The 27,500-nt window shown below is 42.6% G+C and overlaps 1 protein-coding gene across 2 annotated transcripts in view; it reads right to left on the bottom strand.

Moving 5' to 3' along the window:
• Window positions 1-22,227, bottom strand: part of plppr2b (phospholipid phosphatase related 2b) — a gene marked incomplete at its 5' end in the record, with an annotated part of 78,580 nt that extends 56,353 nt beyond the window's left edge. The window contains one exon of one of the 2 annotated variants that reach the window (XM_080450268.1): window positions 22,111-22,227. In XM_080450268.1, coding sequence (XP_080306394.1) covers window positions 22,111-22,227 — 117 coding nt within the window. The remainder of the gene's footprint in view (window positions 1-22,110) is intronic. The other variant, XM_080450269.1, reaches the window with a different exon arrangement.
• Window positions 22,228-27,500: the final 5,273 nt, after the last annotated feature.

Raw genomic sequence — 27,500 nt, 5'->3', positions numbered from 1 at the left:
GTAACCTCTAATAGCAAGAGATCATTTGCGTGACATGGGGGGGATATTATGAACCTGGTATTCCTGCTAAAAGTCAGGTCTCTGTGTTCTCCCTCCCTGGCCTGGTGTGATAACAGGTGTGTCAAACATCAGTGGGTATATAGTGTATAAATTCAGGCTTCTTGGCATCAGAGGGTTGCAGGAGAGGAAAGCATGCACCAGAAACATCACTGTCTGAAGCAGCAGAAAAAGCTTCAAGGTGGTTGCGGATCAAGAGAAGTACAGATTTTTTTTTTTTGAAAGTGACTAATAAAATAACAGTCTACAGTGGTTCTCAAAGGGTCCCGGGACTCTCAGGGTTTCTTGAGGGGGTTCCAAATGGACCCTTACAGGTCTGTAGCTCTGAGAGTGTACAAATGTAACATTTGTACACTCTCAGAGTTATGGGGGTCTTCAACCACTGATCTAGGAATAAATGCACATTTTAAAATATATATAAAACAGTAGTGCAACATCAACTGAAGCATTCAAACCTTCAAAATACAAAATAATTGATTAATGACATATCATCATGTGATAAATGATGTGGTATCAGATCGGCATAGACTGGCATACTCACCGATATACCGATACCAGCATTTAGGCAGTATAGCGGCAGCTTTTCCGATACGGTTTAAGGGGGGGGGGGGGGGGGTCCATGGAGTAGCGTGTTGCTTGGACACAAGCTGGGGGACTGATCACCCTCGGCTGGGATGCCCAGGTGACTCAGCCGAGGGTCACCTGGCCCAGGTGAACAGCTATTGTCTGTATGACAATGAAAACTCATTTTTTTCAAGGTTTTAAAGAAGAAATTAATAACAACATAACATTGTTTTACATCAACTGTTTTATATGAATGTTATGTTATCAATACAATAGTAGGTATAGTAGTAGTATAGTGTTTTGCCAATTAATCTTAGTGTTTTGTTCCCCCGCCCGCAGGTTGCTGGTATAGAAAACGCAGCCGACAGATGGGTGCTATTCATAGACACAGAGAGATAATGAAAGGAAACCTGTAGGAAGAATAATGAGTGAGTGGGCTCTTTAGTGTGGCTCTATCTCTCTGCCATAAGTGTGTTTGTGTAGAAATGCATATGCACACTGTAATGTACGTATGCATGTGCATGTGTTCTGTATGCGATAAGATGCTGCATGCATATACGTATACAAAACCCCAGAGGGTAAACGTGGCAGTCCATTATGCATAAGAGCACAGCATGGCTGCTTAACTTCCAAGACTGTAAAGCTGCAATCCGGAACCTACGTCCGGAACCTACGTCGTTGACATGCGTCAATGACGCATGTCAGGAGAAATGATCAAATAAAGATGTTACTATACCGAGCTCTGAGAGACGCGTCAACAGGTTGTGTGCGTCTCACGCTTGCAGTGTCTAGGGCTTTATTGGAATGAATAAAACATCATTTTAATGAACTATTATGGTAGAGCAGTGCTTCTCAAAACTTTTTCATGACATGGATGGACCCCAAATTGATATGTATTTTGGCCGCGGACCCCCGTCCGAAAAGCTGTATTCAAAGATTTGCACAAATTTTCAAAATATAAAAGAAATAGCAGATCGCTTGTATATCTGCTATTTTTGAATAGCCAAAGTATAAAATAGGGTTGAAGTTTGTAAAATTATTGTGACGCTATATTAACTAATTTAGCTGGGGGCCCCCTGGTACCCCCCAAGGACCCCTGGGCGTCCCAGGACCCCACTTTGAGAATGAGTATGTTAACACAATATACAGTAAGTATTACATCTGCAGTGGTTGGGAGGTGGTCTCTCTCTTCCATTGAGAAATGTAGACCCTGGTGTCGGGTTGGACACCTATACTGGTTGATAAGTAGTATTGCCTGAAGCTCATAAGAACAATATCTTCCCTGGCTAAGCATAGATTGCGGTAAACATGTGGTCCCTCGCATGGGAGACCTTGTTTTTGAATCCCTGGTAGCAAAAAAAAAGTCACAGATTTAACAAATTCCATTACAAAAGGTATCTGTTGAAATAAGAACAAACTTGCCATTGCAATTTTACAACAATAGCTGTGTTGTATGAGAAATGGGCTCACATTGTTTTAGCAGCGTATCGTGGCATCACAAGGAGGTCCTTGAATTATAAAAGGGTTTTTCCTTTACAGAAAGCCAGCACTGTGAGCTGGCTGGGTCATCATCACAGTTGTGATCATTGACAGTATATAAACATAATGCACCTGGGCAGTGGTGGAAAAAGTACTCACATTTTTAACTTAAGTAAAAGTATCAATACTGCAATGTAGAAATACTCTATTACAAGTAAAAGTCTGGTAATCAAAATTTTACTTGAGTAAAAGTACAAAAGTATTGGCATCAAAATGTACTTAAGGTACCAAAAGTAGAAAGTACTCATTATGCAGAATGTCCCATTTCACAAGTTTTCATATGTATAAAATCATTTGAAAATAGCCGATCTACAAGCTCACAATGCGTCGCGAGTCGCGACGCATTGTGAGCTTGTAGAGCGGCTATTTTCAAATGGCCTAAATGTATATAGGGCTGAATGTATGTTTTGTAATAATAATCAAAACAACACATCACAAAGTAACTAACTAAAGTTGTCAAATAATTGTAGTGGAGTAAAAGTATAATATTTGCCACTGAAAATTGGACATAATCAAGTAAAGTAAAAATACCTCAAAATTGTACTTAAGTACAGTACTTAAATGTTACTTTCCACCACTGCACCTGGGCATAAAGCAGAAGATGAAGAAGTTTACTCCTACAGTATGTACTTGTGCACAGGACGTACCAATAAAGAACGAGCATAACCCTGGCGAAAAAGGCAAAAAAATTGCCTTGACCTAGGCTGATAATAGCTGATCTACAAGCTCACACCGCATCGCAACGTGACGCTTTGTGACCTATTTGTAAAAGAAAAAAAAAGGGAAAAAACGTTTCGCTGCCTCCCCATTTGTCACATTTTAGATCCAGTGTGAATACGACATTAAACACAAGAAAAGCCCTCTTGTGGAACGAGAACAGGAAATGGATAGCAGAGGAAATCCATATATAGCCAGGAGGAAGGAAGGTGAGGTGCAGTTTCTCAAGCAAAGCAGCACAGGGGGGAAAACAAATGAAGTACTGTGGGGGAAAATGTAGAGATTAAGAAAGTTTTTTGATGAATACACTGCAGACAGTATTTATTATGGGAGCATCCCGCCTGTGACTTGTCCTCCCCACCCCCCCCCCCCCCCCCCACACACACACACACACACACACAACACACACTGCTGAACACTAACCAGCTCGGTTGACAGGTGCAGCCATAACGAATGCCTCCTTGCCTGAATTCACATGCCGTCGTGACTACAGGGGGGGTTTAGGGACGAAGAGAACCCAAGTGCTCCATGTAGCATATTTGTAAGGTTTATGTCTAGCCCGTCTAAAATATGCCCTGCACTGTGGGGTCCTGTCTGTCAGCATAATGCTGTGTCTATGTGAGTTGTAGTCCATGTTTCTCTGCAACTTTGCAGTGTCACCGAGTGCACATTTTCTAAGCTGTCACCCTGCAACGACCATCACTTTTTTTAGCTAGGTGAGGAGTGTGTGCCCTCTAGGTCAGTGATTCTCAAAGTGGGGTCCGTATAATCATCACTGTAGCTGGGGACCCCCTGGAGGAACCCGCGCAAGGACCCCTGGGGGTCCCCAGATCCCACCTACTACAGGTTAAAGTGATATTGAAGTTTGGTAGAACTTTGGGTTGTAGAGACACCTGGGCATGACATCATTTCAAATATTGTAATGGGTTAAGCGTCCATACACTAGACATTTCTCTTTTCACCCAAATGTATGTACCAGTACTAGTTTTGTTATATCGTCACTGTCGGCAGAACCCTCTTTTGTATTTTGTATGTTTTGTAAATTAATGCCCCCTCAAAAAGTAACAGATATCATCATCTGATTTTACGTCCGGAGACTCCTGTCCAGGACAGGCTTCAGACGCGCCTCCTCAGGAGATTTGGCTCAGATCTGAACCCATTTGATTTAGCATTAGGACCCTGTCACGACCGCATGTCCTTGCTGACGTCGACCCCAGGCAGGGTTCGAACCCACAAACTTCCACATGAAATGCGTATGCTCTAACCGCTACTGTGTAAGCTAAAAATGCAGCACAAACCAACGTGTTTTGAGCTTGTAGATCTGCTACTTTTGCTATTTTTGAATTTGAATCCTGAAAAGTAACAGTTTTGGACATAATAGGTTTCCACCCGATAGAGACGATATACTGTATTGGCAGAATCTGTTTTTTTAATGAGCTAAAATATTTTCCATTTATGGTTTCTTGCTCATGGAGCACAAAAACAACAGATAAAGATGAGTGACAGTCATTTGGACTCATATCATGCCCAATAGCTGTATAACCAAATAATCTTCCAAACTTTAACATCACTTTAAAATCGCTTGACAAGTTGACGTCCCTATTTATTTTAAAACGTACCAAAAATTGAACATTAAAAAAAGAAAACTGTGAAAATAGGGCTTAAGTGGTTGAGACAGCTAGGGCAGCATTAAAGTCATGTGCCATGAGACTGAATGAATGATAAGCAAGCAGGAAATGGAACCAACCTCCTTGGAGTTCTGCCAGAGATAGTCAGCAGTATCAACAACAGATTGTATATCTCACTACGTCGTGGGCAGAAGAAGCATTCGGGAACCAAATTAGCAGCTGTGGTCGAACAGCGAGAGAGGAAAACCGAGTCCAACAGGACCGAGTGGGGTATACTTTGGGTATGCATTTTTTCTATAGGTGGTTTTAGTATGCCTTAATAACAAATCCCCAACTGCTGACCTTCTTTGCTGACCTTTGTGCACTTTTCAGAATCAGGTAACTTTATTAGAATATTAGATACTATATACGTTATAATGACAGAGGCTTGCAAAAGTGCATGTTCTGAATATTTGCAACCCACATTATGTACTCAAATAAAGTCAGTTACTCTTTATGTTGGACCAATTTATTTCCAACCAATAAAAAAAGACTATAGACCAAATTTGCCACCCCACCTCAGCGGCTGCCGGACTAATATATTGTATACTGACACACAGATAGCACATTGGCCGCTGCTGCTCATTGGAGCGATACATCAATGTGACCATGATATAGGTAAGGGCAGAGCCATGCCTCCTAATGTAGTGGTTCTCAAACTTTTTCATGCCAAGCAGGAGGTCTTTCGACAGTCTTTCCACAGTTAAAATCATCATAACTTGCTGAATTTGGTTATGTTAATGTTAAAATGTCAGACATATGTTATGATGTACAGTAGGATACTTGGTTAAATAGAAAATGTGGGATTGACACCACAACACTATCTTAGTGTCCAGGTACTCATAGACGACCCATGGCATATTTCTTGCCCCTGACAACATGGCGGCGAGGTTGACATACAGTATGATCCAGTGGCCAATGCCGCCGCATCTACATAATATATATGCCCATTCACAGTGCCTATGTCTATGCCCAGTCACAGTGCCTATAGCATTCCAGCCGTTTCCCTTGTGAGTTCTTTTGGGGGCCCGATCGAGCCCTTTCGCAGTCGTCAATATCCATAGAGCTTTGACACAAGGACGTGCTAGACACATGGGCTGCATTGTCTCTGTCATGCTCTAACTGGTGGTATGAATGAAGAACATAACTGTGAATGAGCGAGTGACTATTACGTTGATATGTGAAGATATCACAGATGTGATTCCCATAATACTAGATGGTCCCACACTTTCAATTTTCCTTAGCAGAAAATTGTTTGCGTCTCTTCCGATCCATAATTTAAATAAGCAATGTCCCTATAGCTTAAGCGCACCTTCTTTTAAAAGGAATGGCAGTAGACCTTAGGGCAACAAACTGGCTCGGAGAAGGAGTAGTAGTTCGGAGCATCCTCAGGTTGTACTACAACAGCTCAGCTGAAAGCGTTCGATCAGGCTCTGTTACGGCCTGGTACGGAAACTGTTCTGCCTGAGAAAAGAAAAACCTACAGCGAGTGGTGCGGTCGGCAGAGCACATAATGGGAGGCGAGCTCCCCCCAGCTCCAGGAATTGTACAAGAAGCGGTGTGTAGCCAAAGCCCAGCGCATCATCAAGGACAAGCACCACACCCCCCAGCCACAAACTGTTCAAACCCCTACAACCATAGATATAGAAACCTAGATACCTCATTGGCCACTGCAGTTCGTTGGAGCGACCTGTATCGCGGCCGCCATATGAGAGGGGGCACGCTGCCACTCAAAGTGACTACTGGCCAATCACAGCGCGTCTTTTCCAGGACTTGTCAGAATCTAGTTGTCCCGCCCCCACCTGCCTCTGATTGGCCTACCAAACGTCCCCTTCTGTGACGTACGCGGAAGTTTCCCGCTTGCCCCGCGGAAGCGGAAGCGCGCCCGAAATACAGGCGCCTCAGAGCTGGAGGAGGCGTCTACCTTTATATGTCTATGCCTACAACAACCGTGGCTGGGCAAGGAGGCCTACCGCAGGGCAACACCACCAGGTTGACGAACAGCTTCCACCCGGCTACCGTCAGACTGCTGAACAAGGACTTTTGATCTTCCTTTTGGCCCTACCTGTAGATTATACCAGGGACAGTGACTTTGACTTTTTTTGCACTTCCTAAATGAACCTACCTGCAGATCAGTTACCTTACGTGGTCGACACACGCTGACACTTTGCACCGTAATCCCATGTACAACGTGCTGTTTTTGTTTTTTCTCGCACCTTATAACATCCATAGCGGATCATGTACAGTATATCTGCTGCTATGCTCACGCGCCTCAGGTACTTACCGCACCTATGTCTTACCTCAAGTACTTACCGCACCGGATAGATATACAGTACTATGTGTAAATGTAGACAATGTGTTTGTTTTTATTGATCTCTCTCCCTCTCTTCCCCTTGCCCCTTCTTCTTCTTCCCTTTAATACCTTATGATAATAACAAAAACGATGGAGCTTGCATAGAAACAAATCTTGCCCACTGTTTTACACCTATAAACCTGTGATGTGAGATTAAAGTTGATTCTGATTCTGATTCCAATATCTGTCTCTGAGTGATGCAATTGACTGATTCTTCTTGCCACTCCACCAGCTGGTACGGGTTACAGATCCAACACCCACAGGTGATCAGTATTATTTGCTTAGCATGGCGAGCCATCGTTTTAGCTTATTAAAATCTTTCTTGTAGGTGTGTAGTCTAAGTGTAGATAGGTGAATGCTGGTTTAATCATGCTGAGGATCGGATGAGTGTCTTGGGGGTGTTATTCCTGGAAACAAAAAGCTTTACCACAACTAATATTTATGATATCACTATGGTGATATTAACAAACAACCATTTTGCACCGGGTAAAAAAACCGAATTGAGCTCAGCTAGTAGTCGACATGTTAACTGGGCTGTACTGTAGTACAATATTGTCACAGTATGCCTGCCCTGCTGCCCTCCCTCCCTCCGGCCACAACAACCTCCCGTCCCGAAGCTAGCCTCTGAAGCCAGTCAAGAATCAGCTACATAAAAATGACTTTTTAAAGTGCCTGCCTCTGTTCTGGTTCAGGCCTCAGACTAGACTCCCATGTGGCTTCACAGCATGGCAGCACTGACACAAGCTACACAGAGCTAATTGGCCACTGAGAAACAGAGAGACAGAGAGACTGAAAACAAATCATAAGAAAACAAGAAGAACCACGGTTCGATTTGCTGGGGTAGATAGAGGGGGAAATCCATGCCTGTCCTCTTGATATCCCCCCCTTCACCCCCCCCCCACCCCCTTGTGGGTAATTCGTTTTCAGCAACGGTGGGGATATTTGTTATCCCTGCTTCTGGACAGCCTGAATTATTTGTCATGCAATGCACACTGTCTGACATGTTTGAATCAAAGAATCAAAGAACAATCAAACAAAAAAACAGAGCGAACTGGAATGCTGTTTGGCCCTAAACAGAGAATACGAGGTGTCAGAATACCTCAGCACTGTGACGGATCCAAAACTAAGGAAATCCTTGACTATGTAGTACATATACAGACTCAGTGAGCGCAGCCTTGCCATGGAGAGAGGCCGCCACAGGCACACCCGGTTCCCAAGAGAAGACAGACTGTGGCACTGCTGCACTTTTCTAACTACCTGCCAACTGTAACCAAGAAAAACACAACAGCATTTCCCACAGATTACAAACACCCCAAAAAGATTTTGAAAACATGACAAATAACCACACAAAAAAAACTCCCATATTCTGCTGGGTGAAGTACAGCAATGTGCAAACACAGCAGCAGGTTTTGTGAGCTGCTGTGACAGGAAACGGATGTCTAATGGAATACAACCACCGTAAAGGCTGTCAGTCATCTGGATTCCTGCACTATCTGCACCATATTGATCTCGGTACATAGACCCACTGTACCAGAGCAGATGCCTTGAACCACTTGAACCTTTTCTGGGGCTAACAATTGCAGATCTACAAAACTAGGAGAGGACCTAATAGAGCCCTTGAGAATCCAGTCAACTAAATATAGGGTTCAAGTGGTTAAATATATTTGTAAAAAAAAAAGACAAATAATCAATAATCAATCAGCAAAAGCTAATTATTTGTTAATTTAATAGTAGTTAATTTGACCTACAATACTATATTTGATTGCAGCGTTGCAAGGGTTAGGAGAGAGAGAGAGAGAGAGAGAGAGAGAGAGAGAGAGAGAGAGAGAGAGACAGAGACAGAGAGAGAGAGAGAGAGAGAGAGAGAGAGAGAGAGAGAGAGAGAGAGAGAGAGACAGAGAGAGAGAGAGAGAGATTATTTTCAGCCCACGCTAGAATTGTGCTTAATCCTCCTTGGATGTAAAGACGGCCAATATAACTGGTTCTCTCATTCTAATCTAGAAAACGAATATGAAGACGGTAATAATGATCACGATGAAAAGTCACGACACAGAGAATGGTCTATATAAAGGGATCAGTGAGGATCATGAAACAAAATAGACAGACAGACAGACAGACAGACAGACAGACAGACAGACAGACAGACAGACAGACAGACAGTGGGAATGAGGAAGAGTTTGAGACAGAGAATAATGGATAGAACGTGAGACAAACGAGGAAGAGATACTGTAAAGAGCAATAGTGAGAAAGAAAGAAAGAGTTATTCAGACGATTATGTGGACAAGACAGTTATAGACAGGGCATGACATCAGGAGTGGAAGTAGTATTATCTTGCTGCTGGTTGACTGCACCATTCATCAATACATAATACATTTAATTTTATAATTAACAGTAGGAAGGCTTCCGGAGCACTGCAAATATAGCTGGTTTTGAATGCTAGACATGCTAGTGCATTTATTGACCATGAGCCAACAGTCGATACAGTATGTCTGTGTACAACCATAGCAACGTGCTCCAGCTTGCGATGTCATTTCTCCGCCGTTTGAACGGCTACCAGCACAGTCACATTTTCAGAACATTTTTCATTTGAATGTAATTACATTAAATAAGCAACTGGTATTGTTGTCTAGATATTCTGTAGTACAGTAGATCGGCTATTTTTGGGGAAAGTTCGGTGTAGATTAAAAAAAAAACTAGAAAAAAACAAACTCCAAGTAGCTAAATATTTACATATATTTGGTTAATGTATGTTTTGTAATAATAATCAAAATCTACAAAGTAGCTAAAGTTTTCAAATAATTGTAATGGAGTAAAAGTACTCAAATGTTTTACTTAAGTAAAAGTATCAATACTGCAATGTAGAAGTACTCTGTTACAAGTAAAAGTGCGGAATTCAACATTTACTTGAGTAAAGTACAAAAGTATTGGTATCAAAATGTACTTAAAGTACCAAAAGTAAAAGTACTAAAATGTTTGAAAATAGCTGATCTACAAGCTCACAACGCGTCGCGACGCGACGCGTTCAAGGCAATTATGCTTCTGCACTCTTTTTCACTGCACTTCCTTTTGGGTCCTAAAAACTCTGCTTATCAATGAATGGATTAAAGGAGAGTTCCAGTCATTTTAGGTGTTTGCTTTGATTTGTCTCTAATCACTCACCAACATACCAGGGTCAATCGCCTATTTTAGCAGCTCCAAAGTTCGTTTTTTTTCCACTAATCCTCATTATGCAGTGTACTGACACTCAAACATGCACTGAATGTCCCTTATGAGCTACCGTTCATGCAGAACGATGTGAAGCTAGTCCTCCGTGTTGCCAGATTCTGTGAGAGAAACAAGCAACCAGCTCCATGTCGTTCTGCATGAACGGCAGCTCATAAGGGACATTCAGTGCTTGTTTGAGTGTCAGTGCATAATGAGGATTAGTGGGAAAAAAACGAACTTTGGAGTTGCTAAAATAGGCGATTTTTGTTTATCCGCATTACTCCATTATGCCAGTGGAAGGGGTCTCCACAATGGACAACAGGGGCTTCTATGAAAAAAGTCAACTGCCCCTGGTATGTTGGAGAGTGATTAGCGACACATCAAAGCGAACACCTAAAATGACTGGAACTCTCCTTTAACTCTCTCAGTGCCAATGAAATAAAAAAAATATGTTCATACTGTGCCAGCAATTTTTAGTAAAAAAGTTTTTTAAAAAAGTGCTTAGGAAGCGAGATACAGCCTTTTTCAGTTATAAATAAAACAAGGAGTGGATGGAGCTGCAAATCTTCAGATAATGATATCTTGGGTTCTGAACATTGTTTAAAAAAAAAAAAAGACATATATTTTTTTTTACTCTGGATTTTTTGTTCTGGCACTGAGGGCATTCAGAAAAAACTCGGGATATCTCGTTGTGTGGCACTGAGAGAGTTAATGGATCGATAAGGTTATCGACTAGATTTTAGTTATTTTAGCTGGAGAGTCGAGACCCCAAAAAAAAAGACATTTTCACAAGTTCTTCTTCTAGGAAACATCTATTAATGTGCCACGATTAGTGTCTTGTGATGCTTTCACCTCAGGGGCACTCAGGACCTGTGTGTGTGTGTGTGTGTGTGTGTGTGTGTGTGTGTGTGTGTGTGTGTGTGTGTGTGTGTGTGTGTGTGTGTGTGTGTGTGGTTGTTGTCACATGCAGTCTGTGTTCAGATCGTTATGATTAGAATAATGTCTCATGTCTGTCCATTACAGATCTTCTTTTTTTTTATTGAGTGTCGTTGGTTTTGATCATATTCAGTCAAACCTCATCCTGTTTTGATTGATTGATTGATTGAAAATGTAATTAGGCAAAAGAATGTAAAACAACACAGTTACATTTATAATACTTTTGTCTAAAAGGTCCGACCAAAAAAGTCCTTGCGGACTTGTCCTCTTAATAAATTAATTCAAGGACTCTGGGGTCCTTGAATTAATTTCATAGACATATACAGTTAAAAAATCAACATAAAAATACAGAGAAAAAATACCACTACGTACAAAAAAAATGCATGAAAAATAAAAAATATATACAAAAAAAAAAGGGGAGGGGGGTCGTCTGTCTACCAGGAAACTGGTACTACCTCCGCTTATGGCCTCCAGAAAGATGAGTTTTTAGGGCTGCTTTAAATGAGCCCAGCGAACTGCATTTTTTGAGGGATGGGGTTAGACTATTCCATACCTTGGTGGCCGTGCTGTAAAAGGAGAATTTGCCCATGTTTGTTTTATGGGTGGGTGGTACCAGATTGTTGTTTGCGCTGTTTTTATTTAGTCAGTCTAAAAAGCATTATTTTACACTTTGGCTATTCAAAAATAGCAGATCTACAACCTCATAGCACGGCACCGAGTGCCACGCTATGAGCTTGTAGATCTGCTGTTTTTGAAAAATCTTGAAAATGTGTGCAAATCTTTGAATATATTGTTTTAAAGCAAACATTTTTACTCAAATCTTTGCTTCTGGGGGTCCCTGGAACAAAATATTTTGAGATGGTGGTCGGTGGCCAAATACATATAATTTTGGGGGTCCTTGACATGAAAAGGATTGAACACCACTGATATAGCAACATAAGTTTTTTTTCAGAATACTGTTGGGATTTAGAAGACATGTGTAGAATCGGCTTCAGGTCTTGTTAATGTTTTTTAAATATTAGGACAGTAATATTAGGCTACAACTTCTTACCTCGCCGAGTTACCCAGTGGCTATCGACGTTGACCCTGCAGTTCGTCCTCTTATAACAGTACATTGAATAAACTCCACTGGTTTATCAGTGCGATTTGGATGTTTGTCAAGTGGAAATACCTCTTTTTCACTGGTTTTAAGCTTTTGTGTGTCGGAACCTCAGAGCACAGTCCACATTGGCGCTGATCATTTTCACAACGTGGTAGGTGATAGGCTGTAGAAACCCCTGCTGGTTTGCATCGCTTTGTAAGCGGCCGTGCTTTACCTACTTTCTCACTTACGTGGGTGTGTAGTAGCTACTTATAGATGGATGTTTGTTACTGTACTATCATAGCGAGATCCATCCACCGCTCCGACCGCAGCCCGTAGCCTACGTTTCCTAACGAGAACGGGCTCTCCATCCACCGTCCCAAGCGCTGATAGCCGCAAATCCACGTTGTAGCGACGGTCAGAGTAAACGACGTTACATACAAACTTCCGCTGTCGTCATAATTATGAACTTTCAAGTGAAGTTTATGGAGGGAAAGGGAGGGAGGAGTCTTGCCTGCCTCTGCGTTGAACCAACGTGGTCTGTCAGGCTCATCGTGACCAGACGCACGCGAGCATGCACGCACACGCACTCGCACAGGCGCATGGCCAAGCGTGCAGATTCACTGGGTGGTGTGGCAGCGTGATGAAAGAATTTGTTTTCGCATCGGTAGGTCAGAAAAAAATACCATATTCTTTAAAAAATAAAACATTCAAATGGCAATTTCAACATCGGAAGTTTTATTTTTTTCAGATTCGAATTTAGTTCTGACAGCAGTAGTTGGTCGTCATGGCTGCCAGTTCCCACCTGACATTGTGTGGGAGTTCAGACTTCTCCACACCGTACTGAATAACTGCTAGCTTACATAGTGTCTTAAGACTAGGACTTAAGTCTAAGATGTACAGATCATCAGAGGGTGTGTTTACTCTATGCTCTCCAAAGAGGATGATACGATCTCCCATCATGCAACAGCGCATACGATACATCTTAGACGGTCCTTTCCCCTTGGGCTGAACCTTCTTCCAGGAGAAGGTCTCTGGACTGAATCTCCACAGATCATTGAAGGTCTGGTTATCGTTGATGCCACCAAATATGTACAGCTCTCCATTGTAGGTAAAGGCTGAATGACAGCAGCGTCTTTCTGGAAGAAGCTGTGCAGAAGGTGTGTTCAGCCAGCAGTTGGTCTCTGTGTCAAACACTCTGATGGTGTTGTGGTAGTTGGTCTCTGTGTCAAACAAAGAGTAGTCCCCCTCATATCCCCCAAATACAAACATCTTTGTCCCGATGATGGTGGTAGAGTGATGTGATGAACCAGGTGGTGGAGTTCCTCTGGTGTTAATGAAAGACCAGACCATTGTGCTGGTGTCTAACTTGTACATGTCATTAGTCCACTGAGTCAGCTTCTTGTCTCCTCCATGGATAAACATGACCTTCTCCAACACACAGGCTGAGTGGTGGTACCTCTCCTTTGGAACAGTCCCAGAAACCCTGGGTTTAAACCATATATGGGCGTCGACATCAAATGCATAAAGCACGTTGTAGTACTCCCCTCTCCAGTATCCTCCCCAGACATAGACTGTATCTTCGACCAGCACAGCTGTGTGACCCTGGCGCTTGGAGGGAACCTCAAGGTGACGTTCTCCTCTTCCAGGCGTCACCGCAGGTGTCTTCACCCAGCGCAAAGACACTGAGTTGAAGACATGCACCTCAGTCGGTTCCATGTTGTTGAAGGTCCGTCCCTCACAGTAGCCTCCAAAGGAATAAACCTTGTGCTCCACTGTAACAGCAGCATAATCGGGTCCTCCTGGTCCTCCATTCAGATGTACCGTCCAGCTGAACATGTCTCTCACGCCGTAGATCAAACTGGATTGGTCAAGTCTTGCTCTGTAATAGTATAGAGTCCTGTCGTGGGCGCTTACCACTTATTGGCTCAGTGCCACAAATGTCACACAAATGTTTGACAAATCCACAAAGCCGATAAGTTGGTTGTTTATCCAATCAAGGAAGCCGGTGATGCTTTGCTAAATTAGCAGGTTGAACGCTATCTCAATCACAGCCAAGGCAGTCTGATCCACTGTGTTGACAAAGTATTTCCAGGGGGAAGTCACTACATCCAGCCGGATTCGTTGGTAAAAGTTGCTAAACGACGTTGTGTTTATTTGAAGATGCAGTTTTAAAGGACACGGTCGTGATGACGACATTGTGATGTCGTTGTGTGATGATTTCACGACTCAGATTACCCAATGACAGTCTGTGTTCAGATCGTTATGATTAGAATAATGTCTCGTGTCTGTCCATTACAGATCCTTTTTTTTTTTATTGATTGTCGTTAGTTTTGATCATATTCAGTCAAACCTCATCCTGTTTTTATTTAGTCAGTCCAGCATTGTACAGTAGTCTTCATCTTAGTCTGAGAAAACCAACCATAACTATTCTAGTCTAGTTCAGTTAGTTTACTGTATTTTATAGTTACAGTATATAACTATATATATAACTAATATAAGTTTAAAAAAAAAAGCTCTAAATCAGGTGACAGCAAAGACAATGGTGAACAATGTATTACAATTGTAGTGTTAACTGAAGACATAACTTTCTGTCTGTCTGTCTGTCTGTCTGTCTGTCTGTCTGTCTGTCTGTCTGTCTGTCTGTCTGTCTGTCTGTCTGTCTGTCTCTGTCTCTCTCTGTGTCTCTCTGTGTCTCTCTGTCTCTCTATGAAATGACAATAATAGCTAAAACAGGCAGCTTTATTTTTCATATGTTGTTAGAATATTGTTGCCATAGTGGTGGTAACAATAGCTGATGTGTAACTGTGGTGAATCCTGTTCTAAACGTGCCGTTATGTTGTTTAAAATAGTCTGTACTATTATTTACTGTCAAACATCAGCTACAGTTATTTAAGGTGGAACATCAGATTCTAACTGTGTCTTCACAAACAACATTCACAAGGTGATCATTGGTGCTGGTACCATCAAAGAAGAATTCATCGTATTAACATTACATTACATTACATTACAGTCATTTAGTAGACGCTTTTATCCAAAGCGACTTACAATAAGTGCATTCAACATAGGTAGGGAACGAAAACTACTAATCACCAGAAGTCTTAAGTGCATTTTCTGCAAAAACAAGCAACCAAGAGTATACCTAGCGCTAAGGTAAAAGTGCAATATATCAGCTACTGTACGTACATCTTTTGAAGTTGTCCTTTATCTGTTGTCCTACCTTTACATAAAAGAGCAACGTTGAACACAAGAAAGAGAGGGAAGCAAGAGACAGAAGACCCATTTTGTTTACACAGCCTTTTCAAGGCAGGAATGTTGTGCCATTATTCTGCCACGCTGTTCATAATTGGGGGGCATTGTTGTGGCACCTTTGAGCTGGCAGCCGAGGTAGTCACAGAGCCAAATCAAAAAGGCACAGCCGGTACGGTGGGACAGGGTGAGACGTCTGGTCTGTGCACCTTTGTGCCTTGAACTTTGAATTGATTGAATAAAAAAAGCCCAGGAAAGTACAGTTCAATACAAGGTCTGCTAAGAGTATTTCAAACCCTAGAAAGCCTATGGCTTGCTTCCATCCTTTGTACTCACTCCCTGTTTCTGTTTAATGTCTCATCAAATGTATTTCTGATCGCACAAACACAGATGTTTGAAATAACCAGCCAACCCTAAATGAATAACAAATACATACATCTTTTGATGTATTTTTTTATCTGTATTCTGTGAAATAAATACATGGGCTAGCATTGTAAATATAGTAAAATAGCAGATCTTCACGTTCGCAGACGCATTGCTAATGTTCTCCCCCAGAATAGGGATGTGAGGGTTTATAAGCAACTTTGGGCTTGTTTTTCTGTCAAGTCGCTTGTAAATATTGGTATTTGCGGGTTTTTGGGCTTGCTTCCTAATGTTGTTTAAACCAGTGGTTCTCAAACATTTTCATGTCAAGGACTCCAACATTTTTATGTATTTGTCCACAGACCCCTCATCTAAAAATATTTTGTGCCACGGACCCCTGTCCCAGATTTGTGTTGTTAAAATGTGTCGAAAAATATTCAAGATTTGTTTGAAAATAGCAGATCTACAAGCTTGTAGATCGGCTATTTTCAAATAGCCGATGCATATAGGTTTAAAGTGCTCATAGTCGCTTATTTCTCTCACCAAATCTGGCATAAACACTGGTGGAGGCATAGAAAGAGAGCGAGCTAGTGAGAGAAAGGGAGAGAGAGTGAATTACGTTAACTTCAGAATGATCGAATAACGATTGGAAAACAGACTTTATATCGCTCGGCGAAGGACAATGCTGCAGTACAGTTTGGTCAAGTTGGAAATATATTCAGAGATTTGAACTTCTGTGATCGATAGCTCATACACGAAACGTTGTAGTATGGGGCAGACAACAAGCTACAACCTAATTTTCATCAAAACCAGCTGTCCCCCAAGCTGGACAAAATCATATTGGTCACCATGTCAAGCTGCTGGCTGTGATATATAACCCAGAGCTTCCGTGACTCCAGTCTGCTACATTGTAAACACATTTTGTCGTAATTTAATTCTTCATACCGCTATGGTTTTTGGCAACCCGGCCTTCACCAAATATTTCTTTACCAGAATGTTAACAAGATAGGAAAGGTAGTGTGTATTGTGGTCTTGAGCCATTTGTTTGATCATTTGCTTAAACAAAAAGTTGTAAAATAGCTGATTGAAGGCATTAAATCTATTTTTTGCATTATGCAGTGGTCTCCCGCCTCTATTGTTTTTGCACTGGATTTTTGCCTCCTTGGAAACCAAATAGGACTTTTTTTTGTGGTACAACTAGGATAACACACCAGAAGGTCCGGCCACAGTGAGCCTACCTACAAACTGAATTAGTCTCTGTATTTTGTGAAATAAATGCATAGACCAATAGTTGTAAATATAAATAATCTAGTACTGACTACAGCGGTCCAGAAATGTAACACTAGACGGTATAGGCGCTGTTGTGGAGACCTTTGATTCCGGAATGCTGGCAGTGGCATGCAAAGTAAAAAGCACCTGCATGGTGGCAGGTTTGTTTGGTTCTGCGTTAAAAAGCTAAGCTGACATTGTTACGCCTCTATTGCATATTGTATAATGCTCTGTATAAAAGTGCCTAGAAAGAGAGCGAGAGGGGGGAATAAGGTTAGTTTAGGTGTATGAATTAAAAAGAAATAGGTAATGAGATGCTAATGTATCAACAAAGGACTGTATGCCCTGCGGAGGGAGCTCTGCTACAGATCAGTGTGATCATAACACAAGCAGGGAGTTGAATTGAAAAACACCCTGTACTAAACTACCGCAGTGCACACCGATTCAATCAGGTGCATATACTGTAGTCTGATTAAAAGCAAAACACAAATGCATTAGAGTGATTCACTCTGCTCTCCACCCCACGAACAAACGAAAACAACAGAGGCAAGGCTTGAGAGAGAGAGAGAGAGAGAGAGATAGAGAGATAGAGAGAGAGAGAGAGAGAGAGAGAGAGAGAGAGAGAGAGAGAGAAAGAGAGAGTAGGGGGGTTAACAAAAGCATAGAATAAAAAACACATCAACAAAGAAAGAGAGATTATGCTACTGTAGCTTTGTTAAGTGAGCACAACACGTTCCCCCTGATGTGTAATTTATACTCCATTGTACGGCAGTACACTGAAAGTAGCCGATATACAAGCTAACAACGTGTCGCATCCGTGACACATTGTGAGCTTGTATATCAGCTAATTTCAGCATGCGACACCGTGATAAGATATTCCATAAAACGAGCTCGAGAGAGAGCATGTGTGTGTTCCACAACTATTCTGACAAGTCCCGGAAAAGACTCGCTGTGATTGGCCAGTAGTCACTTTGAGTGGCAGGCTAATGCTCACCCCAAAACATGATTTACAATTCTGTGCCTATCGGTATATACTGTAACTCCAACGGCGCTGAGTTGGCTCAAGCGAACTTCACAACGTTCGCCTGAGCTCGCTCGGCGGTGCCTCTCGTGGCTCAAGTTAGTTTGAGACAGCGCGCTTCCGTCACGGTCAAAAACTATAGTTTATCGGCCAAAAAAAATTCTGCGGTTGTTGGAAAAAGAGTGCCGGCAGCGGGGATTCAATCACAGGAGGTTGGGTTTGGCAGTCTAATGATTAACGAGGCACGCCATCGGACCAGGTATTGGAATAGGGTTTGGGGCATAGAGGTATAATATAACTAGAGGGCGGATTGCCCCGCCCCCCAGCTATCATTTCAATTAATGTGCTCAGTGGCGTTTTGAAGCACCCGGAAGTAAGAATAGGAACCAATATGGAACCAATATGAACCAATGGAATCGCTCCATGCGTCGTGACGCGTCGTGAGCATGCGCACAAAACGGGAGACGCACGCGCAGTAGCATTTAAGTGCATTCTCAGATTTGACCACCAGGCTTGGCCGCTTCAATGTTCTACCGTAGTTCTGGGGGGCTTGGTTTGGGGCTGTATTAGAATGTGGCAACTCCCCCTCCGTCCCCTCTGCCAATCGCAAGGCAGGCAGGGCGGGGCTTGGTAGAATCTAGTTACCATTAAATAATACGCCGGTATGTGGAGACGGAAAGCATCCATGTCATTTGCCGGTGTGAAATGTAACCTCTGTCATCATCTACTGACCCCAGTCCAAAGAGAGGGAATTAATTAAAAAGTAATTAAAAACTGGAAACACACGCCGCAAGCATACACGCACGCACACACTTGCTTATCACATTACGAGGGGCATTGCATTGACTTACAATCCTTCTATATCCCATTACCCTAACCTTAACCATAACCAACCCTAAATGCAGCCTAGCATAATTGGGCCCCCAATTTGACATGCCATTCCCAATTAACCGGTTTAATGTCTAAGAAGTGTCCCCAAATGTCCCCAGATATGTCGGGAACACACACACACACTCATACAGTAGACACGTGCATGCGGGTGTGTTCTCTCTCTCTCTCTCTCTCTCTCTCTCTCTCTCTCTCTCTCTCTCTCTCTCTCTCATCTCTCTCTCTCTCTCTCTCTCTCTCTCTCTCTCTCTCTCTCTCTCTCTCTCTCTCTCTCTCTCTCTCTCAAAAATACACAATGCAATGTAAAAGATTAATCTTCTCCAGTTGACCACATACTGAGGCCCTCTTCTTCCGCAGCAGACTGGGATTGGAAGAAAGAACACGAGGAATGAGGGAAAGATAGAAAGAGGGGATGAGAGAGAGAGAGAGAAAGAGAAAGACAGAGAGAGAGAGAGAGGGGGAGAGAGTCATTGGAAAGAGTAATGTTACTTAACAAGAGATGGACTGGGAAGATTATACAGTTGAGAACAAATGGAGATAATGGCGGAGAGCAGAAAATGACAACCGGGGGAGGATAAGACTGAGAGGAGAGCGAGGCATCTGTCTGTACAAAGGAAAGACAATGGCTTTGGTGTGGGAGGAGATAAGGACTTCAATGTAAAGAAGAACGGGTGGATCGATACTGCTTGGGACGCGCTAATATACAAGGAAATTAGTTCTTGAAAAGAGCGATAGCGGAAGGAGGCAATCTGTGTAAAAAAGAAAAAAAAGTGACTGGGCAGTGCTCAAGAGAATGTCAAACAGCATACTGGAGGAAGGGAGGAACACTGAAGGCAGAACTAAGCCCTGGGATATTATGGGATGCACCATAAAATATTAGAAAGCTGAGAAATCATTATAACGAGTCCTCAAGAGGACCATTGAGAATGCACCAGATATGAAGTACAGAGAGAGAGGAGAGAGGAGAGAGAGAGAGAGAGACACAGAGAGAGAGAAAGAGAGAGAGAGGGAGTGTATAATTGAGCTGAAGCAGAATCTTTAGGGAAGGTGGAATGTTTATGTTGTAAAGAGATAGGGCCGTATCACACAGGTGTGTAATGTAGAGGAATGATGGAATGGAGCGGTTCATTTCAGAGAGGCTGGTGGAAGCACCTCAAAGAGGCTCTCTATAAAATCAATATGTAAGCATGTTTTCAGGAGGATGTCGTAAATGAGCACCTGTGTGCGATAAAACGAAAACAAAAAGCTGTTAAATAAATCATTTGGGAGTTTCACATGAAGCCAGTTTGAAGGTTTATGCTGTAGAGAGTTGCACCTCGTTAAATAGTGGGGGAGCTGGTGTGGAACAGGATTGCGAGGAAGCGTGTGGTTTGCTGAAGGAGACGAGTCTGCAGAGCTGTGTTTACTACTGCTCAACCTGTGGGACAAAAGCACATTCTAGTCCACTGTATCCGAAACAATCGGTCGGGACCCATTCTGGGGTCGCGGACCCATTTTTGTGGGTCGAGAGTAAATATCCCTTTGTTACATTTTGTTTTATTTAAAAAAAAAAACAATATTTATTTTCAAATTTCTGAAATTTAAAAAATAAAAATAGCTTGTGTAGCAAAGGTTTGTGTATTTTAGTAAGTTTGGGTACCGGGGACCCACTCAATTTATCTTTTTGGTCTGGAGCTGAAATGTTTGGGAACCAAATCTAGTCCACCCCAGTATTTGGTCATAGCCTACAAATCTACTACAGCAAAAACTCTCTTCTTTGACCCAGTGTGACTATTCTCAAGTTACTGAAGAAAAAATACTGTTGCCTTTTTTATGTGTATTGTTCTCAAGTATATCCAACGGCTACAACAAAAAAAACGTGCACTGAATCCTAATTAAGAAAAAAGAAATAAACAGCTAACTCTGCGAAATCTGCTAATGCTGCTTAGCCATATAGACCCGCCGTTTTCAAGTGTGCAAGTAACACAGTGAAGTGAAGCAGCGTAATTGGGTTTTTCCGTAGTTAATTAGGTCATTTAATTAGGGTACACAACTGAGCACTCCATCAGATCATTTAGGGATTAGAGAGATGGACGTGGGAAGACTACAGGAGTGGAGAAGAATGACAAGAAGCAAAGAACTTAATTCATACTCGGTGTTCAGCAAAAATAGCCGATTTACAAGCTCACAACGCGTCGCGCATGCGATGCGTTGCGAGCAACACCGTCTTACGTCGAAGTATGAGGCTTAAGTAGTCACCGAAAAGGCCCTTTGTTACGATATCTCATATAGATCAACAAATCCTTTTGACTCATGTGATAGATTCACAAAGTGAGAGGAATTAGCTTATTACGCCAGTCTAATCACAACACCAGTGGTTTAATGTTTTGTTTTGAGGCACTGTGCTGGAAACAGGAGTTCGCTGATTCGCCTCGATTTGACGCCTTTCTTCGTTGATCTGAAAAGTCAGTTCTGTGACATGAAAAAGTAGAATGATGCGAAAATAAATTGTGAAGCGGAATAAAATAATACAAGCAAGCTAGGGGACGTTCGAGAGGTACTGGGCTGTAAAATGTGCTTTCATTTTCTATCACATTGTTATAAGTGGCTGCGTAAACCATTTGCATAATCCATATTGTGTTTGACCAAAAGTATTCCAAGAGGAGCGTTCAGCGTGCAAACAAGTACCTCATTACTGTCAGGTTATAAATGCAAAGCATGCATCATTTACACAGTACTGCTCAAGCTTCAGCCTAATCTCATCTTGGCCCACTCTTGCAGACAAAAGGTTTGAGGTGGCATTTTTGTTTAGGCCCAGGTGATGTTGGCCAAACTTCTCAAAGTTCTCTAAAATGTAATGTTTTTAAATATAAAAATAACATTAATAGAAGAAAGTTATGTTAACCACTTAAACCCTGAGGTCCCTATTTTGGGCATGTAATTCTAGGCTATTTCTTTCTCGCAAATTTTCCAAAAAGTGAAAATAGCAGATCTAGTGCTCACAATGCATTGCTATTTTTGGAAAAATATTTAAAATATAAAATCTGGTTAAGTGGGCTTGAGTGGTTAATAGAAATCTCATTGATCCATTTATCCAATTGGACCAGGCTTGAATTATCCTCAGCCTGCGACATGCAGAGGAATTCCAGTAATCATGGAGTAGCATTCCCTCTTGCATTGGTAACGACATACCAAGGCCTGCCGTGGCGTGAGTGACACTCACCTCCACAAGGAGGAAGCAGGGGACGATGTAGGTGCTGGTCTTGAGCAGGCTACTGTCTACAGACAGGTTCAGGCTCCTCATCGCTCTCCTCTGCCCTGACAGCCGGCTCTCTGTCATCTGTTGGGTCAAAGGTCAAAATGGAATAAACATTCATGATAATACTGAAGTTGATCTGGTATTAATGTCAAGAGCAGAGCAAGAGTTTAGTAAGTTACCATGAAATAAATCTGTGACAGCATCAAGAGGACTTTTCTAAGCCCTGTTAGCACCCCCTAGAGGCTGAGCTTTTCCCTACACAAAACCAGATCACTTGGGTTTGAAACAAGCAACGTTTGTTGGACTGCAAAGATAATAAATTAAATAGCTGCATGAATGGGTGGGGTGAGGGCATTGTAGCCGATAGAGGAAGCTCATAGGGTTCATCCTGCAACCCTCTGGATTTTTTTTGCCTCAAGGCCATAGTATACTCAAGAAGAAATATAACTTTTGGAGCACTGTGGAGCATTGAGGAGCAAAAAGACATGGTGTTAAGACTTCTCCACATGCTGTGTGTGCAGGCCACCAGGTGGAACTTTGTCTTTCATCTTTCTTGTTCTGTGAGCTTCTCTCTCAGCAAAATATAGGCCAAATTCTATGGCTGGTTATTTCACAATTGCAGCAGCCAGCGTTTCATTAATTCATGTGGGCCATATGGAGGATGTACACGGCTATAAGAGCCATGGTGGTGATCCCAGACGGCAGCAGTGAGGAGTTTGACATCCTGGTGGGGGTGTTGCAAGGAGACATCCGAGTCCCCTTCCTCTTGATTATAGTCCGGGACTATCTATGCCCGTAGGCCAGTGGATGGGAGCGGGAACTCAGGGCGGTTTCAGACTGGATCCGTTTGAATCGAAGCGTTCCCGAGTACGCTTGGCTTCTCCCAGCTGGTCAGCATTCACACTGGCCAAAATCCTTTCGTACTCGACCATTTAATTTAGCAGTAATGGTAAATATGTGCCTCATGGGGGCGCTGTTGACTATGGGGCTTTGGAAGAGAGAATGTCATTCTCAGAAGAAAAGTCACTCTAGAGTGAATAATAAAGTTTGACTGTGTTCCTGACGATGTCTTGAGTTATAATAACAACAGATCAACAATACACAACCAAAGCAGTGTGTGCACTGGTCTTTGAAACCTCGAAATGTAACGTCGTCTGTTAATATGATATTGGCGTCACGGACGCATCCTTGGTATGACGTCACGGACTAACCCTTGGTGTATATATCCTTATAAATACGTTCGCCACACATGTGTTTTTTGTTTATTATTTTTCACGGCTCGTGCTACTCAAACACTAGCGGGATTATTATTTCTTGTCAACATTCAAGTAGAACAATGAGAAGGTATAACCCAGCTAAAATAATGCGTCATTATAACAAATATAAAAATGATATATGATTAGCAGTCCAGTCTGTCCACTTCCTTCTCTTGGTACGGATGGATTCACACTGCCGCGTTCCGTTCCCGACTCCGCAGCAATCGGACCCGAGACTACCTCCCCAGGTGGTTTCGAGTACGGTACGGTGATGCGTTACGGGGAACGGTTCGCTACGTTCACACTACCACAACATCTGCCATGTGGTCTGGAGTGCGCACCCGGGACCCGAGTGTGAAACGGCTATCAGAGTTCTAGAGCAGTGGTTCTCAGACTTTTTCAAGTCAAAGACCCCCAAATAACTATGAATTTGGCTGCAGACCCCCCTTTGAAAACCTTTTGTGCCAGGGACCCGAATACAAGATTTATATAAAGAAAAAAAAATCTGAAACTGTCACAGATTTTCAAGATAATTCTTTTTTGCAGATGTACAAGGTCACAACGCGTCACATGGCGATGTGTTGTGAGCTTGTAGATCAGCTATTTTCAAAGAGCCAATGTAAATAGCGTTAAAGCGATTGAACAGATTGTTATGCTATATATTAATTAACTTTGAGAACCCGTGCTCTCTAAACAATTCGCTGCCCTTGACCTAGACTATTCAGGTGACATCTGCCTGCTGTCTGGCCAAGTGGAGCAGGAACACAAGCTCCTGAACAGTGTGTGGAGACAGGGTGTGCCAAGACTGGTCTTGGCTAAACGCCAAGGAAACCAAGGTTATCACCTGCAACAACAGGACAACAGGAGGCACTGCGCTGAAAGAAGTCAATTTGGCGTCAAATGCCTGGGCTCATGGGCCAACTCATCAGACCACGACAGTAGCTTAAGAGAGGAAGATGCCAGCCAGCTGTTTGTTAACATGGGGGTGCCTCCCTGTCAAGCTCTTTAAAAAAATGTTATGTACAAATTCCTGTCTGTCAACTGTGTTGAACAATCAACCCTGTGAAGAGTTCTAATTGGTTCTCTTCCATGATGTGGAGACATTGGGGTTGCGCCAATGTCTCCATTATTATGTGGAATATTATGTGGAGGTTGGACAGATTTTTTTTTTTTTTTTTTAAGTATTATTGTTTGTGTATTTTTGTCTTTTGGTATGTGATATGGACCTTGAGTCTGAAATGAAGATTTAATTAAAATGATCAAGCTTCTTCTCTGCGACTGTCGTGTCTGTTCTCCTATATTGGCTGTGAATGCTGGACCCTGAAGCCTACCCTGCAGAAGTCCCTGGATGCATGGGTGCTACGTCAGAATGCTGCGAATGTATTTGTATAGCACATTTCAACAACAAGGCAATTCAAAGTGCTTTACGCGAAACAACAAGCACAATAAACACATTATAAAGTGCAGTGCGAAATATCAACCAGATGTTACCAACAAGTATCTGTATGGGGGGGGTCCAAAATGATGGACCATATGCTAGGGATTTTTGGTGACTATAAACCCTGTTTATTAACAACCCCTTCCCTTCCTCACCAACACACTTTGTGAGATAGATATTTGCATCCATTGGATATTAATGATGAAGGAAATAATTCAACACAGTCAATGCTGGAGGATAAAACGTTAGCCTAATACTGTAGTTGTATAATCCGGTTGACAGTAAATGGCACATACCACTTATCTTTTCTCTTTCTCTTCTCTTTTTTCGGGGTGCTTATTACCCCCCTTTTTCACCCCAATTTAGTTGCTATGCCAACACACATCTCTGTGTGTTGTCACTGCCGTTGTTTCCAACTGGCTCACCTGCCAGTGAGGAGCCTCCACCGGGAGGACATTAGACCAGAACGTCCGTCCAACTCCTCCCACCCAACACTCCCTGACAGGTGACCTGTCCCTGTGCAGTGACAAATCTCACTAGGTTTTTTTATTTATTAAATGAATTAGACTACATTAGCCCATGGGTAATTTTTGTTATCCACCACCGCTCATTGCCTGCACAAAATGTCAACGAAAGGTCTCTCCACGATAGGTGAGTGAGTGGCATTTAAGAAGGTGGCTGTGTGGCAAGTGTCAGAAACTGTGTGGTGATTAGCTGCACAGTCAGTGTGGTGTGTAATTAAAATACCATGTGCACAATTACTGATGAATAAGACCTGTCTTGCTGCTCAGCACCACAGAAGTAGCCTAAACCATTAGAGTGGTTATAAAGACTTTGATGAGAAGCAGAGGAGAAACTTGAGAGTGTGACTCATTTTTTAATAATGTTGGCTAGCTAATATTTATTTTGCAAACGAAACAAAGTCAGATTGTCACGACATGTAGCGATTCAACTAGTACTGTTATTCTTTTCAGCATCTTACTTACAGATTGATCTTACTGTAGTGTAGGTTGGGCACTAGTTGGGTTTAGTCACTATTGCCAAAAACAAAGTCCCAGGTGAAATGTGGCCTGTTGAAGCATAGGCTCATCCAATGTTCGTGGCCTCGAGTCCATGACCGCCTTTCCCCACCCGCACTTAAAGGGCAGATGTGGTTCGGTTCCTCGCTTCTCCCACATCACCAAAAAACTGCATTGTGGGCAACATTTTATGGCCTTTGAGCCAAACCGTGCATGAGAAAAGGGCTTTGATACAAATCGGTAATTGTGGGCCGGACAGTGGCTTTGTTGGTTATAGGTTAATGGAGTTGGCAAAAGGTCCAAACACTGAAACTATTTTCCCGGCTTTAGCGAAAGCACGAAAGTTTGTAATGGGCGGCCGTCGCTTGCCTGGAATGACCATGCATGCATGCATGCCAACAACAACAGTCTGTTGTTGTAACATCTAAGCCAGCAGCTCTGACCCGACACACACACACGGGGAGTACAGCACTTTAAACTGCCAGCTGCTCGGTCTACCTCACAATCCACCTGTTCACAGCATTTATTGTGGACAGAATGCTGTTGTTTTATTTGCCATTCAGTGGTTTTACATCTCCCATAACGCCTAATGGGGTTTTATGTGCACTTTCGTGATGAGAAATGGGCCGGAGCTGACACGAGATTCCGTTATGGACAGTATTTCCGGCAAGCATTATGAAAATGAAAGAGAGAGCCACTGAGATCTACAGGTAAAACCACTGAATATAATCCAAGTGGTTCTCAAAGTGGGGTACAGGGACCCCCAAGGTGTCCATGACGGGGTTACAAGGAGTTCCCAGCTAAATGATTGATAGTTAGGAACCAAAATGGACCCTTACAGGTACATCACTCTGAGCGTGTACACCACTGATCCCCCCAGGGGAATCCTTGGTTGTTAACATAGCGTCACAACCATTTGAACCACTTAAACCATATTTTATACTTTGGCTATTTGAATTATAAAGCTAACATTTTTAACTCAAATCTTTGCTTCTGGCTCACCATGCCACCATGCTCACCATACCAAGTACCATCCAAGACTAGAGGCTGGAAGAGCGGGTGAGGGTGGGGTGGCAGGAGGGTGGGATGGAAGGTCTCCTTTGTGAGATGCCCTAGAGCCTAGGGTTTCCCACATGCTTAGGATGCCTTTAAAGCCTGATTTATATACTCTGTCGTATGATGGTGTCACTCTCCGAAAATAACCGATCTATAAGCTCGCAACATCTGAAGCAGTGGTTCTCAAAAAGTGGGGTCCAATGGATCCCCAGGAAAATGAGGAACCATTTAAGCCCCATTAAAAAAATAGCAAAAACAGCTGATCTACAAGCTTGTGAGCTTATATATCTGCTATTTTCAAATAGCCGATGTACACAGTACTCAATGTATAAAGTGCTCATGTGGCCTATAGGTCTAGGTTTTCCTAGACCTGGTTGCTTATTTCTCTCGCAAAAATCTGGCAAAACTGGTGAAGCACCCTCACTGTTTGGACGACGTCTCGGCTGTGCCAGCGAGCTGTTGTTGTTCACTAGCCTCTCAAGTAAAGCAGCAAGTGGCTTTTCCCTTGAAAGGAGAACGCCGTTGTAGGTCTGTATGATGTTTTCATGAACACAACAATATCTCTTTCAGAAATAACAATGGAAT

Source organism: Gymnoscopelus braueri (assembly GCF_963280865.1).
Source record: "Gymnoscopelus braueri genome assembly, chromosome: 2".
Lineage (NCBI taxonomy): Eukaryota > Metazoa > Chordata > Actinopteri > Myctophiformes > Myctophidae > Gymnoscopelus > Gymnoscopelus braueri.
Note: the sequence above shows the minus strand (reverse complement) of the source record. Positions and strands in the feature narration are given on the sequence as shown.